The following is a 21,341-nucleotide window of genomic DNA, read 5'->3' as shown; positions in this document are numbered from 1 at the left end:
GCCCCCTCTCTCCACCCTCCACACTCCGCAGGGAAGCACAACCCTTTGGGTAAAAGGTGCGGGGAGGGGGGGGGAGGAGACAGGGAGGGACTCTACACGTGGGCAGGTGCTGGAGGAGCTCCCCAGAGAGAGAGGGGCCGGTGGGCAGCGTGGAGAGTGCCCCTTCCCTCAGGCCCCCTTCTGGGCTCAGGGTGTAGGAGGTTTGCTTGGGGCCAGCGCCCCGGAGGGTTGGGGGAGGAGGGAAAAAGCGGTGTGTGGGGAAGCAGGCCGCACACACCTGGCGCCTTGTGGAATGAAATCTTAATTAATTATTAAACTGAGTTCCCTCGTGGGGGGGGGAGCAGGGCCGTGGCAGGCGGGGCGGGAATGGCAGGGTGGGGGCTGGGGGAGGGAGGAGGGGAGATGGGGGTGAGGAGTGGGTGCTGGGCACCGGTTCAGCTTAGGGGACCCCGCCAGGAAGGAAGCCGACCCTCGGTGTGCTGGGCGGGAGGGGGGTGGTAATCGCTGCTAGAGGGTGGGTTTGCCCGGCGCCTTTGGGGACCCCTGGGGTGAGGGTGGGAAGAGAATGCTGGAGAACGCAGCCCGGGGGTGGAGAGAAGGGGGAGCGGGCTGGACGGCCCGCTCCTTCCCGGGGTCTTGATCCCAGAACAGTAGCCGCTTGTTTTCCCAAGACTGGGGGAGGGAGCGGCCGGAGGAGAGGAGGGGGCGCGCGGAGGGAGGGGTTCCATTCTTCGGTCTCCCCCACCCCTACCCCGTTCCTTCGAAGGGGAGCCGGCCACCCTGCCCGGCGTCCGGGGAGGGGGAGGGGGTGTCCAGACAAAAGGAGCTTGTGCCTTTAAGGCGGGGAGTCCGGGAGCCGGCGGGGAGGGGACTTCTGGATCCGGGGTAGAGGGCGGCTGCGCTGGACAACAAGGGAGGGGGCGAGGGCCGGGCGGACTGCGGACGGCGGGAGGGGCGGCCGGGACGCGCGGGCACGGAGCAGGACTGCGGGACGGCCGGCCGGCCGGCCGGAGCCCGCGGCTGCGGCGGGGCGGAGGCCCCGGGGAGGCGCCGACCCCAGCCGGCAGGTGAGACAGCGCGGAGGAGAGTCTGGGGAGGCGGCGGCGCCCGGCGCTCGGCGCTCGGGTCTCCGTGCGGCTGGCAGACTCCCGCGCGGCTCCCGGGAGTTTTGTGGTCCTGGCGGGGAAGCCGGCGCGGGGGGAGCCCGAGGCCGTCGAGGCTGGCGGGGGGAAGTCCGGGAGGATATGGGGGATCGAGGAGTCCTGGGTCCGGGGCTCAAGGCTCCCACCCTCACTCCCTGCCCTGTGCTTCCCTTCCTCCACCGGGGGCGAGTTCCCGGCTTGCTGGGAAGAGGGGGAGAGGCATGTACTGGGGGAGGGGCTGTCCTGAGGTTTTTGCAGCGGGGCTGTGGGTGAGCCTCCGAGTTTGAGGTACAGTGTGATTGTGTTTCGGGGAAGGGGAGGCAGCCTGGGCGGAGGGAGGGATGCCCTCTGTCTGCAGGAGTCCCCCTCCCCTCACCCCAGACCTTGGGAATGAAAGGGCTGGTGTCCAGGCCCGCTGCAGGGTGGGCAGGGTGGGCAGACTTTATTCAGAACAGGCTCTGGGGCCTGACTGAAAAGCTAGAGGTGGAATCAGGCTGTGGACTCTTTTCCTATACCCTCTGCTTACCGGAGTACCCCTGTGACTGGAGGGCCCTGGTGGGGTTTGTATGGTTGGGGTGGAGGTGAGACCTCAGTGCAGTCTTTAGGGAGACCAAGGGCTGGGGAAGGGAGGAGAAGGGTTGATGGACCTCCAGATACAGGCCCTGGGGAGGTTTCTCTACATCTGGACAGGCCTGGAATTGAGGCCCACGTCCCAGCCTGGTGGGCGGTGCTGGCACTGAAGTGCCCTGCCTGGGCAGTGCCTTCTTCCATGAACTTTCTGAAGTCCTTTTAAATCCCCTGGAGCCTCCTTTTGCCACCTTTTGGGAACAGGAGGTGACTAGGAAGAGGGTTTGGGCAAAGCAGCGCGCAGAGCCATCCTTGCGGCTGGGCCCTGGCCTGCTTCAGACTCTGGGTCTCAGGCTGGAGGATCCAGGTTCAGGAGGGACCTGGGGTCTGAGAGACACTGGGCCTCGGTCTGCCAGGCTGAATGGACATGGCTCCATCCTTGGGAGCCGGTGGTGCCTGGAGTAGCAGATCTGTGAGAGAGAGCAAAGAAACCAGGACCCAGGGAAGGAGGGGGTCGGAGGCACAAGCTCAGGAGCCTATCTCTGGGGAGGAAGGAGGTGGTCTGTGGTTCATAGTGATGGGTTCCTGGACAGGGAGGGTTGGGGCCCCATATAGGGAAGTTTTGTGGCTTTGAACAGTGCCCTGCCCTGTTCCCTGCCGTACCAGCCTGGCGTGGGGTGCCAGGAGTAAGTTCTCCAAGATGGGCAGTGCCTGGAATGGAGCCCAGGGTGGGATGGTTGCAGTTGGTTGGACAATTACAGATCTCTGAAGCTATCCACTTGTGGGGTCAGAGTGTTCTTGGGAGGGTCATGCATTCCCCTGGACAGTGTACGCGCCTTCCTCTGCGGGTACGAGCCACGTGCTAGGCTGTGCTTCCAGGGGGCTGGGAGCATGGCCAGAAACAGGTCCTTTGGGAACAAAGGTCTGGCCAGTGGGGTGGGGGCGTGGTGAGGACAGGTCAGGGGACTGGCGAGGGGGAGGAGGCTGAAGCAAAATGTCATGGGGGGCAGTGAAGAAACCTGCTTACTCTGGGCTCTGTCTCACGCAGCTCTTGGGACTGACAGCCGAGGACACAGGGACTGATAGGGCCAGGCGTCTGACTGGCTGGGGAGGTGCGGGTTTTTGCTCACAATTTTCCTGTCTTTCCATCTCTTGGACGCTGGCAGGGTTTTGGGTTCAAAGTGGTGTAGAGTGAGGAGAAGAGCTAGTGTTTATTGAGTGTGTACTACATGCCTGATGGGGGCTGTTACCTTCTTTCCTCGCAACTCTTATTGTTCCCATTTTACAGGTGAAGAAAGTGACATAGAGAGGTGAAGTAACTTGTCCAAGGCTGCGAGGCTAGCAAAGAATCACAATAAGGTTTGAAACGTGGTCTCGCTCCAAAGATCTTGTTTCTAATGAAGTGTTTTGAAGAGCCAGACTTTCTCTCGTGACTTTTGCCAAATGTCAGCGTGACCAAAAGTCTTGGATTTTTGATCTGGCCCTCCAGATGGTGCCGTTGGTGATGTTAAGGGGTTGAAGGGCCTGCTGCTCCGTGGGATATAGGAGAAGGGATGCCAAGAGAACTTAGTGGAGGGTGTACCAGAGATGGGGGTTTCCCATGTGCAGAGAGGTCCCCAGTCCGCCTTCTGCTTGGTGGGCCCCTGGGTGTCTGCTTGGAGCACTGCTTCTGTGGCTTGAGCGTCTGGTCCTGTGGCCACCCGGGGCAAGCTCTGGATACTCTCCCCCTTGTCCCCTAGTGAGTACAAATGTCAGTGCTGCTATCTCTGCAGGTTTAAGTACGAGGAGCCCCTCAGGGTGCCCCGTGGGCATGGAGGAGGGTGGCCCTGGTGGGGATGCAGGCATCCATGGGTGGCAGTGCTCTCACCCTCACCTCCTCCTGAGCTGGGCTCAGCTGGGAGACACATTGAGGGTGTTGTCATGGAGTCCTCCCCTTCCCCCAGGTCAAGACACTTCCCTCCTGGAGACGTGAGATTATGGGGCTGACTTGATTACTTGTGTTCTCTAGAACTTGGGCCAGCTGTATAAAATTACCGTGGACCTCAGTTCTTCTTCTTTTTTTTTTTTTTTTTTTTTTTTTTTGCTGTCAAATCTGTCCTGTGCCCCAGATGGCCACAGGACGAGCCTCACAGGGTTCTGGTGAAGATCAGATGGACTTAGGTATGTGAAAGGACCTCGAAAAATTTCAAGCAGACGGAAAGTGCATGGGAGTGTTATCCATCCATCCACCCACCTACCTGCCTATCTACTCAACGAACATTTATTTAGACCCTACCAGTTGTTGCAGATGTAGCAGTGAGCAAAGCACGCCAAAATCCTTGCCCTCATGAAGTTGACATTCCAGTTAGGAGAGACAGACAATGAACAAATAAGAAAAATATATAGAATGGTAGCTGCTGATAAGAGCTGTGGAGAAAAATAAAGCATAAAGCTCGGAAGAGAGATACGGAGCTCCAGGAAAGGGGGTTGCTATTTTAATAGAGTGGTCAGGGAAAGCGCACTGATAAGGGGACATAAGAGCTGTGACCTGGAGGAGCTCTTATTCTAGGCAGAGGGAACAGCAAGCCCCGAGGTCCCAGGCTGTCCCGTGCACGGTGTGTTGGGGAGCAGCAAAGAGGTTAAGAGGACTGGAGTGCAGTGAGAAAGATGAAGAGTCACATCGTTATTATTATTTCACGTTAGCTTCTTTATACCAGTGCTCTTGAGCTTGGTTTCTTTCTCTCTTTTCAACTCATAAATTGGTTGAGTTCCTACTGTGAGCCAGGCTCAGTATTGGGGGTACCTGGGGTGGGGATAAAGCGCTGAGCAAAATAGATACCATCCCTTCCCTCCTAACATTTATAGTCCGAGGGGCAGAGTCACACATTAAACAAGGGATGATTTAATGATAATGGTGGTCAGTACCATGGAGGAAATGTATGGAGAGTGAACAGGGGACCAAACTTAGTCTGGGTGGGGGAGCTGGGACACCTTCCTGAGGAAGTTTTGTCGAAGCTGTAACCGGAGGGAGGAGTTGAATTGAACTCTGTGAAGTGTGCACAGTGTGTGAGTGTGATGGGGACGGATGTGGAAAGAGATTCCCTGTGGTACAGAGGTCACCGATTGGCAGCTCACAGGCTGAATTCATTCCGTAGATGTGATTTATTTGGCTTGCAGTGTTGAAAAATGTGAATTACTTGCCAACGTTTAAAAGTCAGGAGATGTCATGTTAAAGCCTCCATTTTTTAGAATTCAGCTTCTGTTGAAAACTCAGAGGATCAGGTTCCACTGGGACACCAGTGGCAACACTCTGCCGGTGCGGGGTGGTGCTTGCCCCTGCCTGGGCTGTGCTCTCTCTCGCCTGAGCTGGGCGGCTTTTCTCATTGACAGGCACTCGAGTGGGTCTGTAGCCACCAGGAAATCAATGCCTGTTAGGGAAGAGGTGAATGTTTAACTGAATCGCTTTGGAGTCAGACACATCTGGGTTAGAATTTTGGTTCTCACACTTGTATGGCTGCTTGATCTCGGGCAAGTGACTTCACCTCCCTCTGCCTCAGTTTCCTCACCTGGTGGCTGGGGATACCCTGGTCTTTCTCAGAGTCATTTCAGGAGGAGGATGTGTCTGAGGTGCTCAGCTTGGTAGCGGGAAGTGCTCGGTTAATGAAAGCTGCTGGTGGCGGCAGTAACGGTGGTATTGACACCACCCCATTCCTTTCCTCCCAGCAGGATGTCATGGTTTAGTGGCCTCCTGGTCCCCAAAGTGGATGAACGGAAAACAGCCTGGGGCGAGCGCAATGGGCAGAAGCGTCCACGCCGCGGGACTCGCTCCAGCGGCTTCTGCACACCCCGTTATATGAGCTGCTTTCAGGGTGCACAGCCACCCAGCCCGACCCCCGCAGCCACGCCTCGGTGCCCCTGGCAGGATGAGGCCTTCATCCGGAGGGGTGGCCCAGGCAAGGGCCTGGAGCTGGGGCTGCGGGCCGTGGCCCTGGGCTTCGAGGACGCTGAGGCGACCGTGGCGGTCGGGGCCGCTGAGGGGGCCCCCAATGCAGCCGCCAGGAGCAGGCGAGCATGCTGGCGCCGGCTGGTGCAGGTGTTCCAGTCGAAGCAGTTCCGCTCGGCCAAGCTGGAGCGCTTGTACCAGAGGTACTTTTTCCAGATGAACCAGAGCAGCCTGACCTTGCTGATGGCGGTGCTCGTGCTGCTCATGGCCGTGCTGCTGGCCTTCCACGCCGCGCCTGCCCACCCTCAGCCTGCCTACGTGGCCCTGCTGGCCTGCGCCGCCGTCCTCTTCGTGGCGCTCATGGTGGTGTGCAATCGACACAGCTTCCGCCAGGACTCCATGTGGCTGGTGAGCTACGTGGTGCTGGGCATCCTGGCAGCCGTGCAGGTCGGCGGCGCCCTGACAGCCAGCCCCCGCAGCCCTTCCGTAGGCCTCTGGTGCCCCGTGTTCTTCGTCTACATCACCTACACGCTTCTCCCCATCCGCATGCGGGCCGCTGTCTTCAGTGGCCTGGGCCTCTCCACCCTGCACTTGATCTTGGCCTGGCAACTCAACCGTGGTGACGCCTTCCTCTGGAAGCAGGTGGGTGGTCGGGGAGGTAGGCGTGGGGCACCAGTGCGGGCGTGAGAAGGGGTCTGCTAATCGAGGGTGGGAGAGTCACTGGTGGACACGGGAGAGGGACGTCTGGCTGTATCTGCGAGGAGGGGTGGGTCTCCATTTGGGATCTGAGGCAGAAGGCACTGCTAAGGGAAGGGAAGGCTCCAGAACCTAAAGCCTGTGCTCTGTCCCCGTGGGCCACAGTCTACAGCTCTTTAGCCTGAGGCCCTTGAAATAGCATAATCTGTAGAGACCCAACGTGAGGCTGGAGGTGGGCAGGTGACATTCAGCCCCGGGGTTGGGGCAGGGCTGAGGGGGCTGGGTAGGCTACATCCAGACTTCGGCACCTCTGGCCCCAAGTTGACACTTGAGACTCAGGGCCTGGTGCCTTCCCTGCAGGGCAGCTCTAGGTGGCGATCTGGAGGGATCGAGTAGGTTTTGGATGCAGTTAGCAAGGGAGGAGTTGCCTCTCTCCTGGACTGAGGCCAGCTCCGGGAGGACAGGGAAGGCGATGAGTGGGTCAGTTCTGTCCTGGGCCGGGAGTAGTTTGGGGCTGGACTGTTGACGAGAGGGGCTTTAGGCTCCGACCGCATCCCGCCCTCTTCCCACTGGGCACCAGGGCTCTGGCAGCCTGCCTTGAGGCTCTCTGCCCCTGTGGGCTTCCACCTCTGGCTTCAGAGTGGTGTGTGAGGTGAGGCTGTCGCAGAGACTTGGCTGCAGGCAGCCCTGGTTGTCCAGTGGGCTGCATTCTTCTCTGTGAGATCCTAGACAGCTAACCTTGCCTCTCCCAGCCTTCGTTTTCCAGTCTGTAAAACTGGGATAAAAATAGTAGCTACCTCATGATGCTGCTCTCAGGGCCCCACCCTCTCTGAGTGGAGTAAAACCCGACAGGGTACCGCTCTCACCTGGAGGCAGGGAGCTGCGGGGATGCTGTGGGGATGGTTCCCAGTGAAGGGACTTCCGGATGTCCCTTGCAGAGAGATGTGAGCTGGTGGTGTTGGCTGTCCTGTGTCATCCCCCTGACCAGGGACAGGGGCTCTTGCCCAGCTGATCCTTTAGGGGCGGCTGTAGGCACAGCCGCCCGGCCAGCACACCTCGAGATCCCTCCATTGGCACCCTGGTTGAGATGGTGCTGTCCTCTGTCTCGCTCCAGGTTTGAGGGAGCCAGCCTCTGCCTTGCCCAGGGCTTATGGCCTATAGCCCACCCCAGCCCCACCTACAAAGAGGAAGTTGCCTGGGGCTCCCAGGGTTCGAAGCTGGGTGCTCTGGCGTGATGCCCTTCCCTGCCCAGCCTGTGGAACAGAATGTACCTTTTTAAGAGTAACCTTATAGCCAGTTTGTTTGTGGAGCACATACCCGCAGGGCACTGTCAGATCTCTTAAAGGGCCAGGGTCCTTCTGCCACTGCTAGCCCCCAGTTTCTCTCCAGGGTAGCTGTCACACTGGGCTTTGGAGCTGGACTGCCCTCTTGGGGAAGGAGGAGCTTGGAGGTGGTGCCTCCCTTCCCCTATCCTCTCTGGCTGGCTGGGGTAGGTGGGTGTCTCTTCCCCGGTCTCAGCTGGCATGGTGCCCAGAGCCAAGCCCAGGGCCTGACTGGGGACGCGCAGTCCCATGGAGGCCAGGACGATACCAGTCTCCTGCCTCTCCGGGGCACCCTGCTGCAGCCTCACTCAGTGGGCGAGTGGAGAAAGCGGCCCCTGCCCTGTGCCAGTCCTTGGGGCCGGGGCGGCCCCGTACCACTTCTCTGAGCTGAGAACATGCCTCGATTCTACGTCCAGTTGGCGTACAGGCTCTCTGCACCCAGCTGGCTTACAGGTTTCTGGGTAGGGTGGGGCTGTGGCCTCCTTTCTAGGCTCCTTGGTCAGCCCCTTCCCGGATCCAGCCCCTTCATCCTCCTATGACCTGCTCACTCAGACACACTGAGCAGTTTCACCCAGTGCCCCAGCCCAGCCTGGAGTCTCCTACAGTGCCCTGACATCCATTTTTTCTCACAGTCGGATAGGGGTCTGTGTACAGATCTATTTCAGTCTCTTGTCCCCCTTCCCCTTCCCTCCACCATGACTCACATTTTCCTCTTGGGCTCCTGGGGCCAGGAAGGGAAGTTGCCTGGTTTGCCCCCCTTTCCTTCTCCCCCACTGGGGGCTATTCTTAGAAACCCCCGGGGGAGATAGTGTGCCCCCCTCTTCACCCCTGCTGCTGGGAGGGGGGCCCCTTGTGAGCTGGACTGAGAAGGGAAGCTGGGAGGCCAATCCTAGAGGACGGGAGCTGGAGTTGGCTGGGGGTTCGCCGGACCCCTCCATCTTACCCAAGGAAAATGAAACCAAGGTCCCAGAGATTGAGTGACATGCCCAAGTTTGCAGGACTAGTTCTGGTTCCGGGAAGAGCCCAGAACTCCTGGCTTCCAGTTGGTGCTCTTGCCCTCCCTTCTCCCCAAACCAGAGCCCTGCCCCAGCCAACTCTGGGGTGGAGCCACAAGTTCCAGGTTAACCCCTGAATTTCCAGAAACACTGAGGTCGGCTTCCCTTAGACTTGCTCTCCAGCCAGTGCTGCTGCTGACGACTGAGGCCGGAACATCCTAGGATCGGGGTCCTAGGGCTTGGGGCCTGGCTGGGCCGAGTGTCGGGGCTGGCCAGGCACGGTGGCACCCCATCCCAGTTCCGAAGGGTTCTCTGTGTCAGTAGAATTGATGATTCCCGAGCCTGGGTTCTGAGGCTGGGCCTCAAGAGCTTAGGTGAGTGGAGTGAGTAGGAATCCTGGGAACCTGGAATGTAGTTTACAGTAGGGTTAGGACACAGCTTGGGAGTCCGACTCTCCTGGACTCAAGCCCCACACTGGCTACTACCAGCTGTGTGATCTTGGGCAAGTTACATAGCTTCTCTGTGCCTGAGTCCCTCACCTTTCAAATGAGATAGTGCTACTGATTTCATAGAGTTGTAAGAAGTACATTCGTTAACATACGGAGGACACCTATAGAATCTAGGCACATTTGTAGGCAGCCAACAAATTAGCTCCAGTAATGATAATAATAAAATTATTATTATATTAATTTATGTGAGGGCAGGGAGGGACCTTGGAGATCTTATTCTCCCTCTCCAGGTTCTAGATGAGCAAACAGGCCCCTAGAGATGAGGTGACGTGTCCTGGGCACTCACAGGAAGATGTAGAGCTCAGATCTCCTGGGTGTTGTCCTGTAAGGAGAACCACGTATGCAGAAGGAGCATCATTTGTCTTTTTTTTTTTTTTTTTTCATCATTTGTCTTTTGTTTGGGGTGTTTGTGGGGCAGGGAATCATAGTGTGCTGGGCCCAGGCCCTGTGACCCACCTGGCCCTGGTGGGTGCTTCTGCTCCCAGGAGCTGTGAGAAGATCACATTTCTAGCCATGGAGTGATCCAGGCAGGGAGCTGGAGTCCTGTGGGGATGGGGAGGTATTGCAGGGGTGGGGACAGCTTGGGAAAGACAGGGCACAGGATCCTGGCTTCCTCCCCAAAGCAGTGCATCTGCAGAGAGCCTAGCTAGTTGCACCTGTGTGTGTTGGGGGTGGTCACCGTTTGCCTCTGCCACCCCTCTGCAGCTCGGTGCCAACATGCTGCTGTTCCTCTGCACCAATGTCATTGGCATCTGCACACACTACCCGGCTGAGGTGTCTCAGCGCCAGGCCTTTCAGGAGACCCGTGGTTACATCCAGGCCCGGCTGCACCTGCAGCATGAGAATCGGCAGCAGGTGGGGCTGCCCCCCCTGATCACGGCCTTCCCCCATCTCACCTGCGCGTAGCTTGCAGATTGGATCTGCCCCCTCATGCAACTCCATGGAATAGCGTGAATGGTTCCCCCTGATTGTGTATCACAGAGGCCCTTTGACACTGGGGTTCCTGTCCTGTCTGAGGGTGGGAGGGAGTAGATGGAGTGCATCTGAGGGGTTGAGTGGGGTGTAGTCAGAGAAGGCTGAGGACTCTAATGGGGGAGAGTCAGGCCACGGTCCAGAAGGGAAGCTCAGGTCTCCAGAGAGGTCTGGGAGGGTTTGGGGGATGTGGAGGGACCAGGAGGGATTAAAATGTGAGGCCAAGAAGATAGGGGTCCTCTGTTGAAACCACTGGTCTAGGAGCGGCTGCTGCTGTCCGTGTTGCCCCAGCATGTTGCCATGGAGATGAAAGAAGACATCAACGCAAAGAAAGAAGACATGATGTTTCACAGGATCTACATCCAGAAGCATGACAATGTCAGGTAGGGTGGGGGTGGGGAGGATGCTGGGAGAGGTGCGGGATCTGGGAGTCTTTGAGGGCCACATCGCCCTTCCATCTTCTGCCGTCGTCCTCAGCATCCTGTTTGCGGACATTGAAGGCTTCACCAGCCTGGCATCCCAGTGCACGGCGCAGGAGCTGGTCATGACCCTGAACGAGCTCTTTGCCCGGTTTGACAAGCTGGCTGCGGTGAGGGTGCTAGGGCTTGGGGGTGGGGCCGACGGGGTGAGGGCAAGCCTCATTGGCAGCGGCCTTGGGGGATGGGGGCCGATGGAATCTGCAGTGAGGCTAGTGGGCCAGGCAGGCTGGGCCGGAGTAAAGGTGGCTCTCCCCCGACTCTTTCTCCTTTAGGAAAATCACTGCCTGAGGATCAAGATCTTAGGGGACTGTTACTATTGTGTGTCAGGGCTGCCGGAGGCCCGGGCAGACCATGCCCACTGCTGCGTGGAGATGGGGGTGGACATGATCGAGGCCATCTCGTGAGCACCGTCCCCTCCCAGGCTTCCTGGAACTGAGGGTGCCCCAACCTGCTCCTGCCCTTTGATGTGTCCTCGGGACTTTTTCTCAGTCTTGGCTGTCTCCCTGTCTTGGAGATCCATCACTGGGGAGGGGAAAGGATCTTTCTTCAGCCTGTGTGAAGATCCATGTGCACCTTAGACTACAGCCAGCTGGGATGGGGTAGGGGGAGCCAGGATGAGGGGGATTTGGGCTGGAGAAGATGCCAGCTGAGTAGGCCCAAAGGGAGGGTAGTGATTCCTCCTCTCCTGGCTCAGTCCCATGAGATGCTGCTGGGCCCCTGCTGGTGAACAGGGCTCCCAAACATTTGTCCTTGGGCCCCATGCAGCCTCTTGCCCATGTCCTGCTGAGGGGGTGCCGTGTGCCCTGCGACTGGGTCTGTCCTTGCCCACTTGGCTCCAAGGCGAGCACAGGGCCAGGCTCTGGGCTGGGAGTGGGGAGGACCGTGCCAGGAGCTAAGCCAGGCCGCCTCCTCCCAGGCTGGTGCGCGAGGTGACAGGTGTGAACGTGAACATGCGCGTGGGCATCCACAGCGGGCGCGTGCACTGCGGCGTCCTTGGCCTGCGGAAATGGCAGTTCGACGTGTGGTCCAACGACGTGACTCTGGCCAATCACATGGAGGCCGGGGGCCGGGCCGGGTGAGCGTGCGTCCAGGGGGCGAGGGACGGGAGCGCCCCCGGCAGAGCAGGGGTCTCACCCTCCTGTCCCGCGCAGCCGCATCCACATCACTCGGGCCACGCTGCAGTACCTGAACGGGGACTACGAGGTGGAGCCGGGCCGTGGCGGGGAGCGCAACGCCTACCTCAAGGAGCAGCACATTGAGACCTTCCTCATCCTGGGAGCCAGCCAGAAGCGGGTCAGGGCTGGGGCGGGGCGGGGGTGGGCAGACGGGGAGAGGGGCAGATGGGGGGAGCTGGCAGAGGCCTTCTCCGGGCCACTCTTCCCAGCCTGTGCCCATGCTGCCCACACAGAAAGAGGAGAAGGCCATGCTGGCCAAGCTGCAGCGGGCGCGGGCCAACTCCGTGGAGGGGCTGATGCCACGCTGGGTGCCCGACCGCACCTTCTCCCGGACCAAGGACTCCAAGGCTTTCCGGCAGATGGTGAGGGGCCCACGGCGCTGGGACCTGGGGCCTCGCTTTCCTGTCTCCCTCAGCACTCTGTGTCCTCCTTGCCTCTTCTGCCTTCCTCGTCGTGGCTGCCGTCTCCGTAGTTTCTGGAATTGGGGATAGAGGGATGATTTCACCCCAGAGGTCCCAATCCCCCCAGAGTCTATGGGGAGAGCCGTCAGCGCAGTGCTGGGTGGGGAAGGGATTGTAGAGGTGAAGGTCGCCTGCCCTTCACCTCACTCGCACACTCTGTCCCTTTCTCCAGGGCATTGATGATTCCAGCAAAGACAAGTAAGTCAGGTTGTTGAGTAGGGAAGAAAGGCTGGGTGAAGGCATTTGCACCCTGGGGCGGGGTTGCGGGGAGCCAAGATCCCCCTCTCCCTGGACCTTAGATGTGTCTTACGGGAGCGGGTGCCACCCACCCCGCTCACACTCCTTCTTTGAGTGCTTCCTGTGCCCCTCCCTTCTCATCGCCTGTCACATGGCAGTGCTCAGGCACCTGGTGAAGCCATGTCCCCTGCCCTCAGCCGGGGTGCCCAGGACGCCCTGAACCCTGAGGATGAGGTAGACGAGTTCCTGGGCCGTGCCATCGATGCCCGCAGCATCGATCAGCTGCGCAAGGACCACGTGCGCCGGTTCCTGCTCACCTTCCAGAGAGAGGATCTTGAAAAGAAGGTTTGGGGGATGCAAGGGCAGAAGGAGGAGGGCTGGGGGAGGAGGGGAGGCCCTGGCAGGGAAGTCTGAGCACAGGTGAGGTTTCTGGGGAGTGGGGAGGTGACCACAGGGCACAGCGGGGATTCATATCAACTGGGCCAACTGGTAGTGCCCTGCCTTCCCCAGGGCGGAGCCAGCGCCCAGCTCAGTCTCCTCTCCCCCAGTACTCGCGAAAGGTGGACCCCCGCTTCGGAGCCTACGTGGCCTGTGCCCTGTTGGTCTTCTGCTTCATCTGCTTCATCCAGCTCCTCGTCTTCCCACCGTGAGAGCCCTGTCCCTCCTTGCTTGGCTTCTCTTCCCGCTACCACTTCCCACAACCTTCCTAAACGTCCTCGCAAGCACACAGTCCCTGGGGCCCACGTCCTGCCTGCCCAGGGGATGGGATGAGGATGTCCAGATCTCCCGGAGTAACATTTTCCCTGGCCCTCTTCCGCCCCAGCTCAGCCCTGATGCTTGGGATCTATGCCAGTATCTTCCTGCTGTTGCTGGTCACCGTGCTGACCTGCGCCGTGTACTCCTGTGGCTCTGTACGTGGGGGGCCTTCCAGGGCTGGTGGGGGAGGCCAGGCCAAGGGCGGGGAGGGAGGAGAAGGCCGCACCTCTGCCATTGGGCCCCATCCCTGGGGGACCTTACCCGTTGGCTGACGTGGCCTCCGTCTCTCTGTCTCCCGCCTCCCGGCAGCTGTTCCCTCAGGCCCTGCGACGTCTGTCTCGCAGCATCGTCCGCTCGCGGGCACATAGCACTGCGGTTGGCATCTTTTCCGTCCTGCTTGTGTTCGTCTCTGCCATCGCCAACATGGTAAAGTTCCAGTGGGAATTTTTCTGCCCCTCCTCTGTTCCAAGCACTCTGGGTGCTGGGGGTACAGAGAGGAATGAGATGCATTTCCTGCCCAAAGCAAGGGTGAGGTTAACCCCTGTCCTCTCTCCTTGCTCCCCCCTACCTCTTGTCATCCCTCAGTGAGAAGTTGGGCCCCTGGGGTATAGGGCCCCTGGGTTATAAGGCACGGCCCTTGTAACCCCTCCGCTCCCCGGTTACCCTGATATACCTCCCCCGACTTTTGCAGTTCACCTGTAACCACACCCCCATACGGACTTGCGCAGCCCGGATGCTGAATTTAACACCCGCTGACATCACCGCCTGCCACCTGCAGCAGCTCAACTACTCACTGGGCCTGGATGCTCCCCTGTGTGAGGGCACCGCACCCACTTGCAGCTTCCCTGAGGTGTCCAAGTGGCGCTCGGAAGGGGTGGGGGGGGTCCTGATCAGTTCCGGTTATCGACTCTTCTGTGCCAGGCCTGGTGATGGGCACTGGGGACCCAGGATCTCACCAGAGTCTCCAACTCCAGGAGCAGCCCGGGGCCCTGGTGTGCTTTAGGGGTGTGTGGAGGGTGAAGGAGGTTTGGGTTTGAGGTTGTGGAGGGGAGCTTGGGTCAGGCGGGGGCGTGCAGTGTTCTCCCTGCACGGGAGCGCCACGGCCTCTGCCTTCACCCAACACTGCCTCTGCCGTTGCTCCCCAGTACTTCGTCGGGAGCGTGTTGCTGAGTCTCTTGGCCAGCTCTGTCTTCCTGCACATCAGCAGCATCGGGAAGCTGGCCATGATCTTTGTCCTGGGGCTCATCTATTTGGTGCTGCTTCTGCTGGGTCCCCCGGCCACCATCTTTGACAACTATGACCTACTGCTTGGCGTCCATGGCTTGTGAGTTTATCCGCAGCCCCTTTAGTCCCCCAGGAGCCTCTTGACCCTGCTGGGTCACCGTGAGCCCCCTGTGCCCTTGGAATGCTACCACTCACCCATCACATGTGGGGGGAAAGGAGGCAGCACATGACCCCCAACAGTCACCTCAGGGAAACCCCAGTCCTGGGAAGTCCCTTGGTCTTTAGGCTAGACATTAAAAAAAAATTCCCTCTTGCATTTGCATGTTGCTTTCATATCCACTCTTAACTACCTGTAGGTCACACAGCTGCTTGGTGGTAGAGCCCTGGCTAGGAAAGGAACCAAAACTCTGACTCCCGCTTGAGGGCTTTGCCTGGGACAACACACTGGCTTTTCCTCTGCAAAACCTCACCCCTCGGGGTATGTGGTAGAAATATATGGTGCGGTAGAAAAAGCCTCTGGAGTCTGCTGCTGTTTGAATTCCTACTCTGCCACTTATTAGCTGTGTGTCTTTGGATCGTTGAATTAACTTCTCTGAGCCTCAGTTTCCTCATCTGTAAAACGGCAATGCTATCTATATCACAAGGTAGTTGTAAAGATTATTATAAGTAACGTTTATTGAAGGCTTGCTGATGCCAAGCGCTCTGCTAAGCCTTCTGCATGCATTATTTAGATCTGATCACTCATCAATTGATGAGGAAGCCGAGGCTTAGAGAGCTAAGCAACTTGTTCCAGGTCACATAGCTGGTGAGTAGAGGAGCCAGGAGTGGAACCTCTGCTCTTAATGAGTTAATAGAAGGAAAAGCCTTGGCCTAATGCCTGATTTATGGTGCTCAGTAAATGCAGTTTCTGTCTCCCCTTCCATGCCCCGACCCGGCAACCCAGGAAGAACCGATGACTCTGTCTCTTGTGTCTTCCTGCCAGGGCTTCTTCCAACGAGACCTTCAGCGCGCTGGACTGGTGAGTGAGGGCTCTAGGGCAGCAAAGGGTGGGGCTGCCAGATGCCTCCTTCAGACACTGAGCTTGCCTCTGCTTCCCTCAGCTCAGCCGCAGGGAGGGTGGCACTCAAATATATGACCCCTGTGATTCTGCTGGTGTTCGCACTGGCGCTCTATCTGCATGCCCAGCAGGTGGAATCAACTGCCCGCCTGGACTTCCTCTGGAAACTGCAGGTGACTGGGTGGGCCTCGGGGGTGGGGGAAGATCCTAGGGGCAGAGCCTGGGCCACGCCAGGCATCTCTTAGGCCGGCCAGGGCTCAGGCTGCCCCGAGCCCACCCTGGCTCCATGCCTTCTCTGCGCCCGTCCCCTATCCCCCGCCTCATCCTGTCCCTGCCCCCTCTACTTCTTTGCCTGTTCTTTAGGCCTGTCCATGCCTTTCTTCTTCCACGTGGTTCCCTCTGATGCCCATCTCCAGGTGTTGGCCGCTGCACCCACGCCTTGTGAATGTTGGGCTGTGGGTGATGGGTGTGGTGTCCACAGGCAACAGGGGAGAAGGAGGAGATGGAGGAGCTCCAGGCATACAACCGGCGGCTGCTACATAACATTCTGCCCAAGGACGTGGCCGCCCACTTCCTTGCCCGGGAGCGCCGGAATGATGAGCTCTACTATCAGTCCTGTGAGTGCGTGGCCGTCATGTTCGCCTCCATTGCCAACTTCTCTGAGTTCTACGTGGAGCTGGAGGCCAACAACGAGGGTGTCGAGTGCCTGCGGCTGCTCAACGAGATCATCGCCGACTTCGATGAGGTACTTGTCCAGCCGGCTGGTTGGTGCTGGCGGAGGGTGGGGAGACTTGGGGACCAGAGGAGTGGGGAGAACTATGGATAAGAAGGCCAGGCTTGGAGGGGATGGTTGGTACTGGGAGGAGGAAGGGAGATCTGATGGGACCCAGAGATGTCAGGGGTAGGAGTAAAGGTAGGTACAGTGGAGTCAGGGACAGGTGCTCACGAAGGTGTCACAGGCGGCAGGCTCAGCCCCAGTGGGGCAGGGTCATCACTGTTGGGGAGCAGAGGGGGACGTGAGGATCTGTGGAGGGGCCAGGATAGGTGGCAGGTGGGGGTCATTGAAGAAGCCGGTAATCTGTAGACTATGGCCCCATGAGGCCAAGTAAGCAAGGTGATCCCCTGAATAGAGAGAATGGAAGCAAAATATGAAGAAGTGACCTGAACATCCAGGTCAGGAATGGGTTGTTCCCTGTTCTGGAGGGAAGGCACTTTCTCAGCCTGGGACTCAGTTTCCCCAAAGGTGAGGGTTGGAATCACTGATGCCTGATAGCCCTCCTGTGGTTCTGGGTTCTGCAGCAAGCTGTCGAAGTTGACCTGGAGCTGTGCGCTCCAGTCCTGGCTTGGGTTTTGACGGCTGCCCGGTGAGGGAGGCCGTTTTCCCGGCTCCTTAGTCCTGCACTGAGAGCAGCGGCTGGAAGCGGGGCTCACTTACCCAAAGGAGGGGAGTGTTGAGCCAGGGAAGTGGAGAAGGGGGCCAGGGCATGGCAAGGATTGAGGCTTGAGGCAGGGCTGGGTTTGGCCTGCCTGCCTTGACAGCCAGGTCCCCCTGTGCTGTCCAGATCATCAGCGAGGAGCGGTTCCGGCAGCTGGAGAAGATCAAGACGATTGGTAGCACCTACATGGCTGCCTCTGGGCTGAATGCCAGCACCTATGATCAGGTGGGCCGCTCCCACATCACTGCCCTTGCCGACTACGCCATGCGGCTCATGGAGCAGATGAAGCACATCAATGAGCACTCCTTCAACAATTTCCAGATGAAGATCGGTGAGAGGGCCCGGGTGACGGCAGGTTCTCCCAGGGCCGTTTCTGGGTGAAGCTGAGGCAGCAGGCTGGGGATGGCGTCTCATATTCCCCGTCGGGAGTCCTGTGGGGCTTTCCTTTTCTCCCACCTCCTATATTGTCCGATAGTAAGAACAGAGATCATTTATTGAAGGCCTGCTCTGTGCTAAGCACTGTCCCAGGCTTTTTTTTTTTTTTTTTTAAACACATGTAAATCCTCACGTTATTATTCCCTTTTACAGATAAAGAGATGGACTCTCAGAGAGAGTAAATAACTCAGCCAAGGTCATACAACTAGTAAATGGCTGAACTGGGATTCAAGACCGGGTTTAGCTACGCTCCAGTACCCGTGTCCTTTTCTGTGGCCAGTCTGATAAGAGGCGCTTCCTCTCAGATGAACTGGTGGATGGGAATGGTTAATAGCATGGGTTCTGGAGTCAGACTGTCTGCTTTGAATTCTGGCTGTTCCACTTAACTGGCTTATTTAGCAAGTTGTCTAACTTCTCTAAACTTCAGGTATCTTTTCTGTAAGGTGGGAATGATGGTACCTACCTTTTGGGGCCGTTGAGAGGATGAGATAGTGTAAAACGCTTACAGAGTGGTTGGCACAGAGCGCGCATTGGTAGACTAGCTGCTGCGCTAGCATAGCCGCCTTGACTCAGGGGAGCTCCTCAGCTGATATGCCCGCATCTTCCATTCTTTATGACTAGGAGGCTTGTCCCTTTTCCAGTTTCTTCCCTGGGTCCTTCTGAAGGTGCCAGGAGGGGGGTGCCTCCCTGGGCCGACTGCGGAATAGCCACTGCTCTCGATTTCTTACTGCTGTCCCCACCTACCCCAGGGCTGAACATGGGCCCAGTTGTGGCAGGCGTCATTGGGGCTCGGAAGCCGCAGTATGACATCTGGGGGAACACAGTGAACGTCTCTAGCCGCATGGACAGCACGGGGGTCCCCGACCGAATCCAGGTGAGGGGGATGTGAGCAGAGGCTGGGAGGGGTATGGTCCAGAGGGCTTCTGCAGGGCCCTCTCTGCAGTCAGCTAGGACAGGGGAAGGGTGGCGCTGTTCTCTAGTTGGTGGAGTCGGGGTTGGGGGAGGGGAGCTGGCATGAGCAGAACACCCCTGGACTCCTGCAAATGTAGCAGGAAGGATCCTGGGCTAAGCAGGTTCCCCTCCCCCCCCACCCCCCCAGGTGACCACGGACCTGTACCAGGTTCTAGCGGCCAAGGGCTACCAGCTGGAGTGTCGAGGGGTGGTCAAGGTGAAGGGCAAGGGGGAGATGACCACCTACTTCCTCAATGGGGGCCCCAGCAGTTAGCAGGGCCCAGCTACAAATTCGGCTGAAAGGACCAAGGTGGGCATTTGAGTGGACTCTGTGCTCGCTGGGGGAGGCTGAGCCTGCAGACCCTGCTGACCTCAAGAGGGAACACCCCAGCAGGCTGTACTTGGACCGCGCTCGTCTGCCCTCAGGCTGGTGAATGAGGGGATACCAAGAGGATTATGCAAGTGGCTTTCTTTCTTAACTGGGGTAGGGCTGTTTTCTCTCCTTTTCCCCAGCTTTTGGGAGCAGGGGAGGGGGCAGCGGCAGAGGCAGGGGGACGTCTCCTGCCTCAGAGATTGAAATGGAAGCTTGCCACGCCCGCCCTTTCCCTGTCTGTCTGGGCACTTGGCTCAGGGCTGGGCCCTTCCTTTCCCTCTTTTTCCTGGGAACATTTTTATAAAGACTGGGGCAGGCTTGAAGAGTGCCTATTCCATCCTTGCCTTCCTTTGCTATGCCTGCATCCCCAGCATGGGTCCTGGGCACTCCCTACCCCAGCCAGGTCTCCCTCACAGACACAGGGCACGGGAGGGAGATGTTCTGGGGACCCAGCTCTGTCCAAATTTCAGGGGAATGTTTCCATTTGCCAAATCCTAGTCCCATGATCTGTCCCCAAAGGGGAACAAAGGGACTTCTGCCAGCTCAGATTAGCCCCGTTTCCTGCACAGCTCCAGGGAAAGGGGCATCTGGTCTCACTGGTACTGTGAAAATGCCCAGCCGGACAGCAAGCGTGTGCGTGGGGATGTCAGAAGATCAGGAGCTGGATGTTCGCCTGCAGGTGCCAGAGAGCGCAGGCCGGCCAGGGACGGGGGTGGTGCCAGACCGATCCGAAGGTCAGGATCAGGCCACTCTGCCCCAGTGCTCTCTTGCTGTCTGCTGCAAGGGGGCACGGAGCATCTCTACCCCTTCTGTTGCCAAATAGGAAAGGGCCAGGGCATGGAGGAAGGAGGCCCTGATCCCAAACCTGTCCTCCCACGCCTCTGGCACTGGGGAGGGCCTGCGTGTGTGTGTGTAACCGTGCGTGCGCGGTGGTCTGCACGTGTGTGTAACCGTGCGTGCGCGGTGGTCTGCACGTGTGTGTAACCGTGCGTGCGCGGTGGTCTGCGTGTGTGTGTAACCGTGCGTGCGCGGTGGTCTGCACGTGTGTGTAACCGTGCGTGCGCGGTGGTCTGCGTGTGTGTGTAACCGTGCGTGCGCGGTGGTCTGCGTGTGTGTGTAACCGTGCGTGCGTGGTGGTCTGCGTGTGTGTGTAACCGTGCGTGCGTGGTGGTCTGCGTGTGTGTGTAACCGTGGGTGCGTGGTGGTGTGCGTGTCTGTGTAAGCGTGCGTGCGTGGTGGTCTGTGTGTGTCTGTTTTCCCGGTCTGTGTGTCTCTGTGGTCCTGCTCCTTGGCTCTCCACCCTGGGTTGCCTCTTCCTGTGGGCCTCTGTCTTCTGGGAATAAGGCAGGATTTCTGATTTCAAGGGATGGAGAGAGATGCCCCTGTTGCACAGGAGTGGGATGGGGTGTGGTAGCAAGAGGGTGGCCCTGGGGAGAGGAGTCCTTTTTGTGCCAAATCCCTAAGTGCCGTTTGGGGGCCACGTGTGCAGCACGACTGTCTCCCTGCCTGGGGCAGGGACCCAAGCGCCTGCTTGAGGCCCACAGTGCTCCTTGCACTTGAACTGTCTGGGCTTTGGTGGGCAGAGGCTCAGGAGTTTCCTGGGCTCCCCAGCTGGTGTCCTGGGATGTGGTATGCTTTGGGGCTGGGGTAGCATGGGATCCCTCTGAGGACCCAGATTCTGGTACTAAGGGCTAAGGGAGGGGAACCTGGACCTCAGCCTTCCCCAGCCTTCAGCTTGAGCCTAGCGTACTCCGGGCTCCCCAGTCCACACGAAGCCTGCAAAAGCTGGCAGGAGGGTTAGTAGGGCTGGACCCTAGATTCCCTTCCTGTCCCTGCCTGCCTTTTACCCACTTCCCTGCAACCTCCTTGCCTCTGGACTGAATTAGTTGGTGCCTTGGTTTCTCTGTCTGTACCTATTTAAGCCAGAGGCATTAGCCAGGATTTTGCTTGAAGATCGCTTTGTCTTTGAGGCGTTAGAGAGGCAGAGGAGAGAGGGTCCCAGAGTTGCTGGGTTTGGGGTTGGAAGGGGCAGGTCTTGCCCTTTCTCGTGTCCTTTCTGACTCTAGCTCCTCGCAGAAGCCTGGTTTCTGGCTCGTACTGCCTGCTTTGGGGGATCTTCATGCATCACCCAAATGGGCCATCGGTCACTTCATTAGCCAAGGCAGGAGAAGGGGAAAAGACTAGTTGGTCCAGGCAGAAAGTCAACTCCCCTTCCCTCAGCCACATCCCTGGACAGGAAGGTTCTGCGTGGGGTCCTGGGGTGGGGATGAGGCTGTAAGGAGACCAGAGTGGGAAGACTGCAGTCTTGGGTGACTTGTCTCTGCTTCTTGCCAGGTGGGAGGGACCTGTCCACACCCTGGCTCCCTGTACCGCAGTGCCAGCCGTGTGCTTCCCCCGGGCTGACGTTGCCCCCTTCCTCGCCAGTTGGGGTGGGGGAGTCAGTGGATGGGAGGCCCATGGACTTTGGTTTTATAATGTAACCAGTGTGTGTTTGTAGGGGGGGAGGGTGTGTATACCATGTATTTCAGTGAAATATTTAATATATTTAAATATCAATAAAAGTCAAACTCTTTGTAAAATTCCCTGTTCTCTGCAGCTGTTCTGGGCTGTGGGTTGGGTCAGAAGTGGCAGA

At 58.6% G+C, this 21,341-nt stretch overlaps 1 protein-coding gene across 6 annotated transcripts; it reads left to right on the top strand.

Moving 5' to 3' along the window:
- The first annotated feature begins 923 nt into the window (after nucleotides 1-923).
- Nucleotides 924-21,305, top strand: ADCY6 (adenylate cyclase 6). Of its 6 annotated transcripts, XM_060024689.1 has the most exons (24): nucleotides 924-1,067; nucleotides 2,998-3,068; nucleotides 3,818-3,869; nucleotides 5,412-6,273; nucleotides 9,859-10,008; nucleotides 10,387-10,508; nucleotides 10,603-10,714; nucleotides 10,877-11,004; nucleotides 11,521-11,679; nucleotides 11,756-11,897; nucleotides 12,013-12,141; nucleotides 12,413-12,438; nucleotides 12,675-12,822; nucleotides 13,026-13,123; nucleotides 13,301-13,388; nucleotides 13,543-13,659; nucleotides 13,925-14,083; nucleotides 14,379-14,557; nucleotides 15,440-15,475; nucleotides 15,558-15,687; nucleotides 15,996-16,259; nucleotides 17,077-17,281; nucleotides 18,135-18,259; nucleotides 18,485-21,305. In XM_060024689.1, exons 4-24 carry the CDS (start codon nucleotides 5,416-5,418, stop codon nucleotides 18,608-18,610), a joined length of 3,501 nt encoding a protein of 1,166 aa, XP_059880672.1. In that variant the 5' UTR covers nucleotides 924-1,067; nucleotides 2,998-3,068; nucleotides 3,818-3,869; nucleotides 5,412-5,415; the 3' UTR covers nucleotides 18,611-21,305. The 6 variants fall into 6 exon arrangements, with proteins under 6 accessions (XP_059880672.1, XP_059880675.1, XP_059880674.1 ...); XM_060024692.1 differs by lacking the exon at nucleotides 3,818-3,869 and having other exon boundaries at nucleotides 2,998-3,019; nucleotides 5,415-6,273; XM_060024691.1 differs by lacking the exon at nucleotides 3,818-3,869 and having other exon boundaries at nucleotides 5,415-6,273.
- The last annotated feature ends 36 nt before the right edge of the window (nucleotides 21,306-21,341 follow it).

The sequence above is a fragment of the Delphinus delphis genome, chromosome 11, assembly GCF_949987515.2.
Source record: "Delphinus delphis chromosome 11, mDelDel1.2, whole genome shotgun sequence".
NCBI classification, from domain to species: Eukaryota; Metazoa; Chordata; class Mammalia; order Artiodactyla; family Delphinidae; genus Delphinus; species Delphinus delphis.
Note: the sequence above shows the minus strand (reverse complement) of the source record. Positions and strands in the feature narration are given on the sequence as shown.

Excerpts from the sequence above, each read along its gene's own strand:
- ADCY6 (XM_060024688.1), top strand. The coding sequence starts at position 5,416 with ATGTCATGGTTTAGTGGCCTCCTGGTCCCCAAAGTGGATGAACGGAAA. Across the intron at positions 14,558-15,439 it reads CTGCTTGGCGTCCATGGCTT|GGCTTCTTCCAACGAGACCT; the intron begins GTGAGTTTATCC and ends TCTTCCTGCCAG. Across the intron at positions 15,688-15,995 it reads ACTTCCTCTGGAAACTGCAG|GCAACAGGGGAGAAGGAGGA; the intron begins GTGACTGGGTGG and ends TGGTGTCCACAG.